Source organism: Eucalyptus grandis, chromosome 5 (assembly GCF_016545825.1).
Source record: "Eucalyptus grandis isolate ANBG69807.140 chromosome 5, ASM1654582v1, whole genome shotgun sequence".
NCBI classification, from domain to species: domain Eukaryota; kingdom Viridiplantae; phylum Streptophyta; class Magnoliopsida; order Myrtales; family Myrtaceae; genus Eucalyptus; species Eucalyptus grandis.
In genome coordinates, this window is record NC_052616.1 from 321867 (window position 1) to 334608 (window position 12742).

The following is a 12742-nucleotide window of genomic DNA, read 5'->3' on the forward strand; positions in this document are numbered from 1 at the left end:
GGATCAATCGAAATGCATGCTTAATTACATCCTACAGCCTAGATTTTATCGTGAACTTGTCAAAAGCTGATGTGATTAATTCGAACACGTGCGGTGAGGGACCCTGATATTTTCTCGTCTGTCCGATTAATCGTTGCCCGAACAGAGGATACTCACTGTCCCATTCGCAACGCCCCCTCGCGGCGCTCGATTGAGATGTGGAGATGCACCCGCCGCGGCCACCTCAACGGCGGTCGCGCCGCCGTCGCCCCCTCCGCCCGTCGCCGTCCACTCGCTGCCCGACGCCGAGCTCGGCAGCGCCCCCGCCCTCGATCTCAACTCCTACACGGTGACGCCGCCCATCAAGCCCTGGCCCAAGCGCCTCTTCCCGAGGCGCCTGGCCTCCATGGTGAGCCGCCAGCAGAACCTCGACCTCGCCCTCCAAATCTTCGACTACGCTGGCAAATACCACCGGGGCTTCTCCCACAACTACGACACCTATCTCTCCATCATCCAACGCCTCTCCCGCGCCCGCGCCTTCGAGCCCATGGAATCCCTCCTCTCGCAGCTCCGGGGCTCCCGCATCCCCTGCGGCGAGAACGTCTTCATCTTCGTCATCCGCAATTACGGCCTCGCGGGCAAGCCCAGGTTGGCCCTCCGGACGTTCTTGGGCATTGACGGCTTTGGCGTCCAGCGTTCCGTCCGATCTTTGAACACTCTGCTCAACGCTCTGGTCCAAAACAAGCGCTTCGATTTGGTCCACACGATTTTCAAGAACTCCAAGACCAAATTCGGGGTTGTCCCCAACGTGTTCACCTGCAACATTCTGATCAAAGCGCTCTGCAGGAAGAACGATGTGGAGGGCGCGCTCAAGGTGTTAGACGAAATGCCCTCCATGGGCATGATTCCTAATGTGGTCACTTACACCACCGTTCTGGGTGGGTATGTGTCTCGCGGGGATATGGAAGGTGGTAAGAGGGTGTTTTCCGAGATTCTGGACCGCGGGTGGCTGCCGGATGCCACTACCTACACCATTTTGATGGATGGGTATTGTAAGTTGGGGAGGTTGGTCGATGCCATTAAGGTCATGGATGATATGGAGGAAATGGGAGTTGAGCCCAATGATGTGACTTATGGGGTTATGATTGAAGCCTACTGCAAGGAGAAGAAGTCCGGTGAAGCTCGCAACTTGCTCGACGATATGCTCGAGAAGAAGTATGTACCAAGCTCGGTGCTTTGCTGTAGAGTAATTGATGTTTTGTGTGAGCAAGGGAAGGTCGACGATGCCTATGAACTATGGAAGAGGCTTTTGCACAAGAACTGTATGCCAGATAATGTCATATCGAGCACGCTTATATATTGGCTCTGCAAGGAAGGGAAGATTTCGGATGCCAAGAAGCTCTTTGATGAATTTGAGAAAGGATCTATTCCCAGTGTGTTGACATACAACACACTTATTGCCGGAATGTGTGAGAGGGGCGAGTTGTGCGAGGCAGGGAAGCTATGGGATGACATGGTGGAGAAAGGGCATGTTCCCAATGCTTTTACGTATAACATGTTAATCAAAGGGTTCTGTGAGTTGGGTAATGTGGATGAAGGCATAAGAATTTTCGAGGAGATGGTGGAGAAAAGTTGCATGCCGAATCAATCCACTTACTATATATTGATTGAGAGTCTCTATAATGTAGGAAGAGTAGAAGAAATCTCCAGGATTCTGTCGACCGCCATTTCTTGTCAATCACTTGATAGTGATTCTTGGGAGTTTTTGGTAACGAAGTGTATCCGTAATTTGGACAGGGGGGATGGGCATGTTGAGAGAGTGATGTCAGAGATTTCTACTTTCTGATATCAGTCAATACGGATTACCATCAGGAATTTGAGTACCAGGATTCACGTCTCAACTGTCCGACCTCCTTGCTTCCTTAAGCAATGTACGCTATAGACATGCGAAAGTTTCTAGCGCATATAACTCTAGAGAATTTGAACTGATAATTGCAGTTTGTCTTGGTGCGGGAGAAAACCACGATGCTAACGAGAAGAAAATGTAGGTTTGATTGCTCAAGCTGTGCTGGCTTCCAGTTACTGCGTTGCAACTGTGACGCATGGACAGGACCTGGATTAAGCTTTCTAGGACTTTATAGACTACCAGCTTGCAGGGTGATTTCATTATAATTCAGAAATAAAGGTTCCCACTCGGGGTTCTTGGGCTGCATAGTTGGAGTGATTGCCCAGACTTGCCCCGATGCCTTCCTCTTTGACTGACGGGGTTGTTTGGTTCAGCATTCCCAAGGGGCTTTTAGCCCCGAAAGCCCCTTGGGAAAAATTTCAGCCGTTTGGTTCAGCATTTAGAGCTATACTTGGGGAATGCTAGCATTTGGAATTCTCTTGAATCTGAAAGCCCAAAGCAGGTGGCATTCGGCATTTTCGGAATGCTGAAGGGGTTTAATGATTTTTTTTTCTTCCGATATTGCCCTCACGATAATTGAGTTTTCTTATTTTACCCTCAAAAATACTGTTCATCGTCTTCCTCGCCTTCCTTGTTTTTCAAGACCAAAGCTCGGTTGGCGGAGCTCAACCAAATTTTGGTCTCCCACGCACGGCCGTCGCCACACACCGCCGTGGGCATGCACCACCGTCGCGTGGGTCGCGACCTCGGCCCGGCGTCGCTTGGGTCGCGCGACCCACGTGACGGTTGAGCGGTGCTCGGCCGACCAGATCCGGTCGCCACACACCACCGTTGCGTGGGTCGCGGCCTCCGGCGGCGTCGCGCAACCCACGCCACGGCTCGGCCGCCCGAGATCCGGTCGCCACGCACCGCCATCGCGTGGGTCGCGGCCTCAAGCGGCGTCATACGACCCACGCGACGGGCTAAGCGGTCCGAGCCGGCCCGATCCGGTCGCCCGAGGTCGCTCGACCCACGGGACGGCGGTGCATGGGTCGCGCGACCCGCCCTCCCCCCCCACCCAGCCACCGGCCGCCTCCCCACCACGGCCACGCACCGCCATCGCGTGGGTCACGGCCTCCGGCGTTGCGCGACCCACGCGACAGGCTGAGCAGTGAGCAGTGCTCAGCCGGCCAGATCCGATCGCCTCCCCACCACCACAGCCACCGGCCGCCTCCCCCACTAGGCTCCGATTGCCTCCCACTCGCTCCCCTGCTCTGCATCAACCTCTCCTCCTCCTTTTTCCTTTTCTTTTTTTCCTTTTTCTTTTCATCTCAAAGCTATTTTGCAAAATGCTACACCAAAAAAATAAGAGTTCCCAAACACTTCAGCATTCATCAAATGCCCATTCTTCTAAAGATACTTGGGGAAATGCAAAGCCATTTCCCCAAAGTTGAACCAAACAGCCCTGAAGACATTGAAGTGGTTGCCTCAAATTTTTGGCAGCAGGAATCATATGCTCTCTCGCTCGCTCATGAAGAGCTTTAAATTAGTCTTCTTACCTTTGATAGATGTAAATGTTTGTAAAACGACACACCTGATTTATTTAGATCAAGTTTTTTCTTTCAGCAAGTTCCGTGTCTGCATGGTGACGATTGCAGTTTTGCTTTTACAACTATAGCAATTTCTTTGTACAAAATTGTCGAAGTAAACAACGTGTTGCATCCAGGATTGATCTTGTCCAAAGTAAAACCATAGGTGCGCACATTCCTTGTAAACGCTGAACGAACAAGACATAGGGTGTGTTGTTTGAATAAAAGAATCTTTCCCTCTAGACTTTCACGCATTTTTTAGCTGAAAATGATTCATCAATGGAAAATCATATGCGATCAACAAAAAATATGGAATGCTTCAAAGGTTAGGAAAACAAATTTCCTAAACCGAAAAAGTGGCTCCAGCGACTGTGCTATGCGGAGGTTGTGGCTGGCAATATAGCTGTTCCACAGGTTCCCATGGTTTCTCTTGGGTGATTTGTGTTTTCAGGCGATACTTCACAACATCCTATGAACCGATTGAGACAAATTCATGCCTACACGCTCAGGAACGGCATAGACAACACCAAACGTCTCATCGTCGAGCTCCTTCAGATCCCAGACATCTCCTACGCCCACCGGCTCTTGGACCACGCTCCCAACCCAACTCTCTTCCCCTTCAACAAGCTTATCCAGGCCTACTCCTCTCAACGCCAACCCCTCCAATGCCTCCACCTCTACTCCCGAATGCGCCTCCGTGGCTGTCCTCCCAACCAACACTCCTTCACTTTCCTCTTCGCCGCCTCCGCCTCCCTTTCCTCGCCTCTGCCGGGCATGATGCTCCATACCCATTTCGTCAAGTCCGGTTTCGACTTCGATGTCTTCGCGTTGACGGCTCTGATCGATATGTATGCTAAGCTTGGCGAACTCGGATCAGCTCGTCAGGTGTTCGACGAAACGCCCATGAGAGATACACCCGTCTGGAACTCCATTGTTTCTGGCTACGCGAAACGCGGGTACATGGTGGAAGCTTTGCAGTTGTTCAGGAGAATGCCTTGTAAGAACGTGATCTCATGGACGTCCATCATATCGGGTTACTCGCAAAACGGGCACAGTGAGGATGCCCTGAAGATGTTTCTAGAGATGGAAGAGGGGGGCTTTAGACCGAATGAAGTTACCGTAGCTAGTGTTCTCCCAGCTTGCGCGAATCTTGGTGCTCTGGAGATTGGGGAAAGGATTGAAACATATGCAAGAGAAAATGGTTTTTTCAAGAACATCTATGTGTGTAATGCTTTATTGGAGATGTACGGCAAGTGTGGTAAAATTGATGCTGCGAGGAGGGTGTTTGATGAGATTGGAAGCAGAAGGGAATTGTGCTCCTGGAATACGATGATCACTGGCTTGGCTGCCCACGGAAAGTGCAATGAGGTTCTTGAGCTCTATGACCTGATGCTGGTAAGCTGTCATCCTCACTAGTTTCTTCTCATGAATTGAGGTCCAGATTTCCCGTTAATACGTTTACTGTCTCCAAATTTATTGTGCACTAGAGTGAAGGAATCATACCAGATGACATCACATTTGTGGGACTTCTCTTGGCATGCACCCATGGAGGCTTGGTCGAAGAAGGCAAACGGCTGTTTAAATCAATGGGAACCGATTATGGGATTTCTCCAAAACTAGAGCACTATGGTTGCATGGTTGATCTTCTAGGTCGTGCTGGCAAGTTGCAAGAAGCTCGTGATCTTATCCGAAGTATGCCTATTAAGCCAGATTCTGTGATATGGGGTGCTCTTTTAGGAGCCTGCAGTTTCCATGGCAACGTTGAATTTGCTGAGGAGGCAGCAGAGTCCCTCATTGAGCTTGAGCCATGGAACCCGGGAAATTATGTCATCCTATCTAACATATATGCGTCAGTGGGCCGATGGCATGGAGTCGCAAAGCTAAGGAAGATGATGAAGGGAGAAAATATAACAAAGGCAGCCGGATATAGTATCATTCAAGAGGGAGGAGAAATCCACAAGTTTATAGTCGAAGATAAGTCGCATGTAAAATCGAGTGAAATTTACGCCATGGTGTGGGGTATTTCAGCTGCAATGAAGATTCAAAAACAGCCAACGGATTTTGAATGTGAACTTGTAGAGTTCTGATTGATGTTATTCTTTGGGTATTTTCTCTTTTGCAAGAGACACTCCTAGAAAGTAATTATTCCGTGTAATGCTGCCCAAAGTACAATTATTAGCTCTTTCGGTTTTTTTTTATTTTTTTGTTAAATTGGGTAAGCGTCCCAAGGTACACAGTTGACATACTTAGTCCACTTTAACGTAGTGCAATAGTCGACCTCCAAGATTGTACTCAAAGCACTCGACATAAAATTCTCAAACCCACTGACAGCAGTGGGACGCAGCAAGTTATTGCTCATGCAAAGCTAGGCAACGAGGGATACCGAGCTGCTAATACAAAATAGTGGGAAACGAACATTTCCAGATATTCATCTTATTCAATAACGGACAGATTGATCTCTTTTGACTTTTGCTGTTGTAAGAAATTTATGAACTTTAATTCACACAAGAACTGTTTAAAAAGGCTCCCAAATAAGTTAGTACAGTTGTCGTTTCCTTCGTCACACTGTCAAGCTAGCTGTAGATTATGCACTCTTCTCTTTTGTTCTCCTTCTTCGACTCCTTCCCAGCAACTTAAGAACCTCATCAATAAGGACCACCGGTGCAGAAATCAATATGACCAGCACCCACTCGCTCAAACTCAAAGGAACAATTCCAAACACATCGGCGAGGAGTGGAACATAGAGAATAAGACAGTGAAGCCCAAAGGAGATCGACATGGCCAGCAAAAGCCAAGGGTTTTTCCAGGGAGGCATTGTGAGCAAGCTGTTGTCTTCCGACAAGGCATTTAAGGAATTGAACATCTCAATTGCCACCAAGACAGAGAGTGATAGAGTCATGGCTTTCACCTTACCAACCGTGAAGTAGTCACAAGGATTGACAAAGGCGATCGTCTGTCCCCCACTCACAGTGAAAGGAGTCACGGTAAAATTTGACCATGAGGAGCACTCTCCCCAGTTGCGAAGCTGAGAAAGTTCAATTAGTGTATGACCATCACTGACAAGATTGATACCCAGAAAAGATGGCTGCGTGTACCACAGGATGAAGATGCCGACAGTTGCCATGCCCACATACATGCCAATCACCTGTAAAAATTTTAAGCATAGAGTGTAAACTACCTCAAAAGTAACAATACTTTTCAACATCGACACATGGTGGTAAATCACTTCTGATTCCCAACATTGCAAAGTGCCACAGCAATTAAAAAGAGGATTGGGCGGTTTTGTCGTTCAGCGACAATTGCAGTAACACTTAAAATATGCGAGTCGACTCGTAAAAACTGAAGTAACATTTCATGAACTAAGATGCTAATTGGATGAATATAGATGCAATGGTAGGTCAGATAGTATCAAACAGTACTGACCAAGTAGCGTAAGAGAACCCAAGGTGTGATCAATGCATCATCACTTTTGCGGGGTGGCTTCTGCATGATATCAACATCAGCAGGGTTAAAACCAAGAGCAGTAGCAGGTGGCCCATCGGTGACCAAATTTACCCACAGAAGCTGCACAGGTATCATACATTCTGGTATACCCAATGCAGCAGTCAAGAAAATGGAAATGACCTCGCCGACATTTGACGAAATCATATAACTGCACATTGAAACAAGACCTTCATTTTCTAACCACATAGCGGAAGAAATGTGAATTACGCGTCTAATAGCAAGATACTCACCGAATGAAAGCCTTCATGTTATTGTAGATAGAGCGACCTTCTGCCACCGCTGATACTATGGTACCGAAATTATCATCTGCCAAAACCATATCTGAAGCTTCTTTTGCCACCTGTAGGTACACATGCAGGATTAATAATGTCATCTTCTACTTGCTTTGAAAATAAACATTTCATTAGCCCGGGTTATGGGAGGAATACAAGGAAAACACAAGGATAATGACATTTCGGAGAAATAAGCAACTGCTGTTCCTAGAGCATCCTTCAAAAAGCAATGTGTAGTAATTTAATCTTAAAAAAAGGGCACAGGCAAATAATTAGACAATTTTAGAATCTTCTGAGCTGACCTCTGTTCCTGTTATGCCCATGGCAATACCAATGTCAGCAAGTTTAAGTGCAGGTGCATCATTCACTCCATCACCAGTCATTGCAACAATCTGTCCCATCTCCTTCAGCATTCTCACAATTTCTTGCTTGTGCCTAGGTTCCGCTCGAGAAAAAACAATTCCTCCAGGTGTTTTCAGAATTTCAGTCTGCTTCGAAGGAGAAAGATCCATGAACTCTTTACCTGTGAAACTTCTGCCCCGTAGATCATTTTCAGCGAGCAATCTAATTTCCTGGCAAATGGCCTCAGCTGTGGACTTGTTATCGCCAGTTATCACCATGACCTTAATGCCTGCTCTTCGACAATCCTCAATAGCCTTGTCTATATCATCACGCGGAGGATCCTGTTGAAAGAGATTGCGAGTCAACAATCAGAAAATTATCACAACTGCAACATCTGGAGGTAACACTGACCAAGTAGATGTGATGCTTACTCGTAATCCAACAACTCCTACAAAAACTAAGTCACTTTCAACTGAGGAGTAGAAGGCAGGGTCCAGCAACTTCCCATGGGCTGGATGGCTGTCATTGTTGTAGTCCGAAAATTCTCCGAGGTCATCCTTATATGCCAATCCCAAGCATCGCAGCCCCTTTGAAGACATCTCCATAAGTTTTGAAAGCAGTAGTTCCTTACAAGGTTCATCAATGGGAACAAGAGATCCATCTGCCAGTTGAACGTGCGAACTACGATCCAGTAAGCTCTCCACAGCTCCCTGCATATGACACGACAAACAATTCATGAGCAACACTAGATGAATACAGGCAAGTACTTGAAAAGCTAACCCGAGATGAATTTCCTTTCAGAGAAATACATGGTAGTGCATCAAAAAAGGGATACTGCGAACCAATTCATCACAACCTAGAGATTGGATATAAGAGTCCTCATGATATTGCTTCAACAGAGTGAAATAAAAACCATGGGTTCCACATTATCGATATTTTGGCTCCTTGCCTAAATCAAGGGCTGAAAAAAAATTCCATGTGGTTGACAGCTTCATATAAAAATACTACTGAAAGCATGGTTTACAGACACTCGATCCAAGTTAATTCTAGAACTTTGTACTTAAAAATAAGATAAGAAAGAAGCATGACTTTACCCTTCGATTTACCAAATTGTGTTAACTTTGACAGAGCAATATCAGAAATATAAGATCATGAAATGCATCTATAATAGCCAATCTTCTACAGTAGCATATTAAGGATTGATCAAACCTAGAACCAATGGAGAATCAAGGCAGATTTTTTAACTACTCTGGTGGACTTCCAATAAGGCATCCGAGGAAGTCAATCTTCTGGGAACACAAAAACCACCAAGTATTTCTACATGTTTGAATTTGACACCTGGTTGACTTTTAACTTGCAAACATGAATAAAGACGCATCCTGCATATTAGAAGCTACTACGTAACACTGTTCTGTTATTCACCTTTACAAGAAGGCGATTGCGCCCTGTTGGCTCCCGGGCAATGACACTCATTGATTTCCGGATGCGATCAAACTCCAAAGTGGCAATTCGTCTTGACCTTTTGTTCCACCAATCACAACAGCCTATATTGAACCAGACTCGTGAGATATACAGTAGAGTTGTATGACTTCAAATTGTATACCGAGCAAGAAACAGATCAATCCTCACCTAAATTCACTGATCTGCTATCAATCAAGTAGTTTGCAGCCAGCCTCGCATCACGGATTTTGTTCCTGATCGTAGCATCTGGAACTCCCATTTTTTCAACTAAAACCTTGAGAGCAGCCTCAGTTGGCAATCCTGTGGCTCGGAAAAGACGACCTTCACTATATATCCCAGAGTCATTGCAAACTGCACAGATTTCTGCGACAGCTTGTAAGTTGGCATCCATGTTGTAGCAGTTCCAATCAACAATACCGCCATCTTTCGGATCATAGGTCGTGCCTTCTACATAGAAAATCCGTGATGTGGTGGTCTTCCCCCCCAAAGTGAAAAATTCACTAACAGACATCTGATTTGTGGTTAATGTTCCTGTTTTATCAGAGCAAATCACAGTTGTGCATCCTAAAGTTTCTACACTAGGAAGCTTCCGCACTATTGCGTTCTTTTGTGCCATCTTCCTGGTTCCTAAAGCTAAACTAGTCGTAATAACTGCAGGGAGACCTTCTGGAATTGCAGCAACAGCAAGGGCAACTGCAATTTCAAAATAGTAGGTGCACTTCTGGAATGAGAACTGCACATTTGCAGGCCACCCATCCACAACCTCCCATGAGAGGAAGTTTCTGTAGTTTGTAATCCATACGATGAGACAAACAAGCCCAATCGCAGTGGTAAGCCTGCCCCCAAATTCATCCAGCTTCTTTTTCAAGGGAGTGTCCGTCTCTTCCAGAGAAGCCTCGTGTATTTGCTTTTGAATTTTCCCAAGCTCAGTGTTCATTCCGGTGCTTACAACAACACACATGCAGGTCCCATTGACAACTACAGTACCGGAAAAAACCATATTTTCCTTGGCTTGCAACTCACAGTCGACCATAGCGATAGGACTAGTTCCTTTCAGAACAGGTATTGCCTCACCAGTCAATGAGCTCTGCTCCACTCTGAATGTCAATGTCTTCAGCGAAACGACTCTCATATCAGCCGGGACCTTGTCCCCAACCCTTAATTCTACTATATCCCCTGGAACAAGCTCCCTCGCAGGCAAATCAGGGACCAAGTACCCATCCCTCAGAACTCTTCCAGATTCACACTGCATCTCCTTGAGGGCATGAAGTGCCTTTTCTGCAGTACTTTCTTGCCACACGCCAACAATGGCGTTAAGCACCAAAATCAACATAATCACAAAGGGTTCAACATATGCCTCAAAACCAGAATCAACCGACTCACTTCCATGCATGTAGGCTAAGATGAACGAAATAAACGCCGCACCCAAAAGTATCTTAACAAGGATATCATCAAATTGATCTAGGACGAGCCGCCATAAAGGCTTTCCCTTCTCTTTGGAAAGTTCATTCCAGCCATATCTCTCACGCAGCTTCTCAACCTCATAAGAGCTAAGACCCTTGTCTAGTTTCACTTTGTATTCCTTTAGACACTGCTCTACCGAGCATGACCATGCTGGAAATGGCCTTTCCTCCATTGACCATCCACTATGAAGTCGAGTTTCGCGGACAGTATGAAGCTCAGACCGAAGTTACCAAGAACTCATCCGAGCGCACCTATGACCACAAAATGAACTTATGGTGTTAACACGAACAATCTAAAAGCAAGAGAGCTCTCTACTTAATGGAGAGAAGGTATTATTGTCCAACAATGTGAAGCCGGGCCCGAAGAAACTGGCCGTTTCTTCTCAAATTGCAACTGCCATAAAGTTCTCTACGCGGACTACCAAAAACCAGTTACGAAAATTGATTTACAACGGATCTACTGAGACATGCAGAAACCAAAGAAATTCTGTATAAGAGACTAACCTGACTGTATGACTCCCTACCAAAACAAGGAGCGAGACCGCCAGGCACGAACGCTAAAACTGCAAACAACAGAGAAGAGAAGTTGAAAACTGAAATACACTCGAGCAGAGGCAGAGCCGGACGTTTAGCATTCTAGCTAAAGAACTTACCAAGCCAAAGAACCCAGCAGGAACTTGGCGTCACAAGAGAAGAGGGAGAGCTTTAAAAGCACGAGAAAGGCGAGGCAGTAAGCACCGCGGAAGGTGGGATGAGGAGCTTCACAGGCAAGTCGAACGAGAAAAGAAGCAGGCTTATAGACAACGCTAAACCCCAAAAGGAGAAATTCTTGGGTTCCCTCTGTTTACCATCATCTTCAAGACACCAGCCGACTGCGATGCGTCGCAAAATTTGAACTTGCGACTGGGTTTCGTCTTTTGCTTTTTCTCAGAGAATCACAGAAGCCACCCCAAACGAATCTACTCTCTCTCTCTCTCTCGAACGAGAATAATTCCCACGACGCTGAACGGTTACAAAGAAAGGATTTTGAACGAGGCACGTCGTTTCGACAATAAAACGGATTTTAATCCCCGGGAAGTTGACTTTACGTAGGGCTAAATGAAAGTACTAATCAGTTTGACGCGCGACCGGTCGCGCGTCCCCGTACTCTCACACACAGACAGACACAGTGGAATCCTAAGGAGCAGAAACTTGCTGGAGACGTCACGACGAGATAACGCCAAAATTTGAACGTTTCACTGAAGAAAGACACAAATTAGTACTCCTAGAGTCCTCCGCCTTTAGCAAAGTATCTCTAGAACCATCCCAGAAATTGAACTAACCTTACCTTTTTTCATGTTCTTGTCGAGTCATACTCGGGTGATGAAACATATTCAACTCAATTTCGCTCGGCATTGTTGGGGGTAACTTTTAGCCTCTCTTTTTTTTAAAAATGTTTTGGTTAGACTGAGTAGCTGTACTAACAGTCTACGCGATATGCCAATTAGTTCCGTCTTCCAAAGAATAGTAGAATCCTATTGGTTGGTCACTTGATAAACTAAAGATCATTACTTTGCTTGTCGTTTGTACATGTGCTGAGTTCCAAACTTGTAGAGGAAGTTGATTCGGGCATATGGTCGTTGGGGTGGCTGGATCCAGCTCCAATAATCATTGCATCTAAAGCAGAAAAAAGGGGGAGTAATAGAATACGACCGTGGAACCAAAAGTTAAAAATTAAGAAAATGGGTGGTGACAGGGAAGGGGGCCGAGATATGGACCATTAATAATGCCTCCTTTCTGGTTAAGTTAATTTTGCTCCGCCGGTTGGGCCGGCGGCGTGCGTGTTACCATACGATAAACAAATGAATTTCTCTTTCTGCGATTCTTATATCTTATGTTTACTTTTGGGGACTGAAATTCCACGAAGCTTCTGAGTACCCACCCCCGCAGTTCCCCGACACTTCACGTGACGTCGTCGGTTCCGTCATCCGATGGCGAATATCGCTTTTCTGAATATCGTTTATAAAAAAAAAAAAAAAAATTGTGGCCCTCCTTCTCCCTTCTGACATTTGAGCTTCACCACATCTATTTTGAGAAAATTATCCAAAACACTAAATTATTTTGCGACCATTAATTCACTTCCAAACATTTCACGCATACAAATTCTCCTCAAACTTATCAATTCAGATTTAAACTCTTTACTTAAATCTCTTTAATGATTTGTCAAACTTAGTTATTCCTAATTAACGCCGAATCTTCTATATAATA

General features: G+C 45.9%; 3 protein-coding genes across 3 annotated transcripts; 2 read left to right on the forward strand and 1 right to left on the reverse strand.

Moving 5' to 3' along the window:
* Positions 1-133: 133 nt before the first annotated feature.
* Positions 134-2345, forward strand: LOC104443339 (pentatricopeptide repeat-containing protein At5g16420, mitochondrial; the record flags this gene model as incomplete). Its single annotated transcript, XM_010056677.3, has 1 exon — positions 134-2345. A coding segment is annotated over one exon (1692 nt), but the record flags the coding sequence as incomplete, so codon positions are not given.
* A 1370-nt stretch (positions 2346-3715) lies between these two features.
* On the forward strand, positions 3716-5651 carry LOC104443340 (pentatricopeptide repeat-containing protein At5g08510). Its single transcript, XM_010056678.3, has 2 exons — positions 3716-4848; positions 4941-5651. The coding sequence occupies exons 1-2, from the start codon at positions 3925-3927 to the stop codon at positions 5538-5540; spliced, it is 1524 nt and encodes a 507-aa protein (XP_010054980.2). The 5' UTR covers positions 3716-3924; the 3' UTR covers positions 5541-5651.
* A 206-nt stretch (positions 5652-5857) lies between these two features.
* LOC104443342 (calcium-transporting ATPase, endoplasmic reticulum-type) lies at positions 5858-11543 on the reverse strand. Its single transcript, XM_010056679.3, has 9 exons — positions 11149-11543; positions 11000-11058; positions 9201-10747; positions 8994-9115; positions 8003-8281; positions 7532-7912; positions 7188-7297; positions 6877-7105; positions 5858-6598 (listed from the first exon to the last, which is right to left on the reverse strand). Exons 3-9 carry the CDS (start codon positions 10666-10668, stop codon positions 6038-6040), a joined length of 3150 nt encoding a protein of 1049 aa, XP_010054981.2. The 5' UTR covers positions 10669-10747; positions 11000-11058; positions 11149-11543; the 3' UTR covers positions 5858-6037.
* Between the last annotated feature and the right edge of the window lie 1199 nt (positions 11544-12742).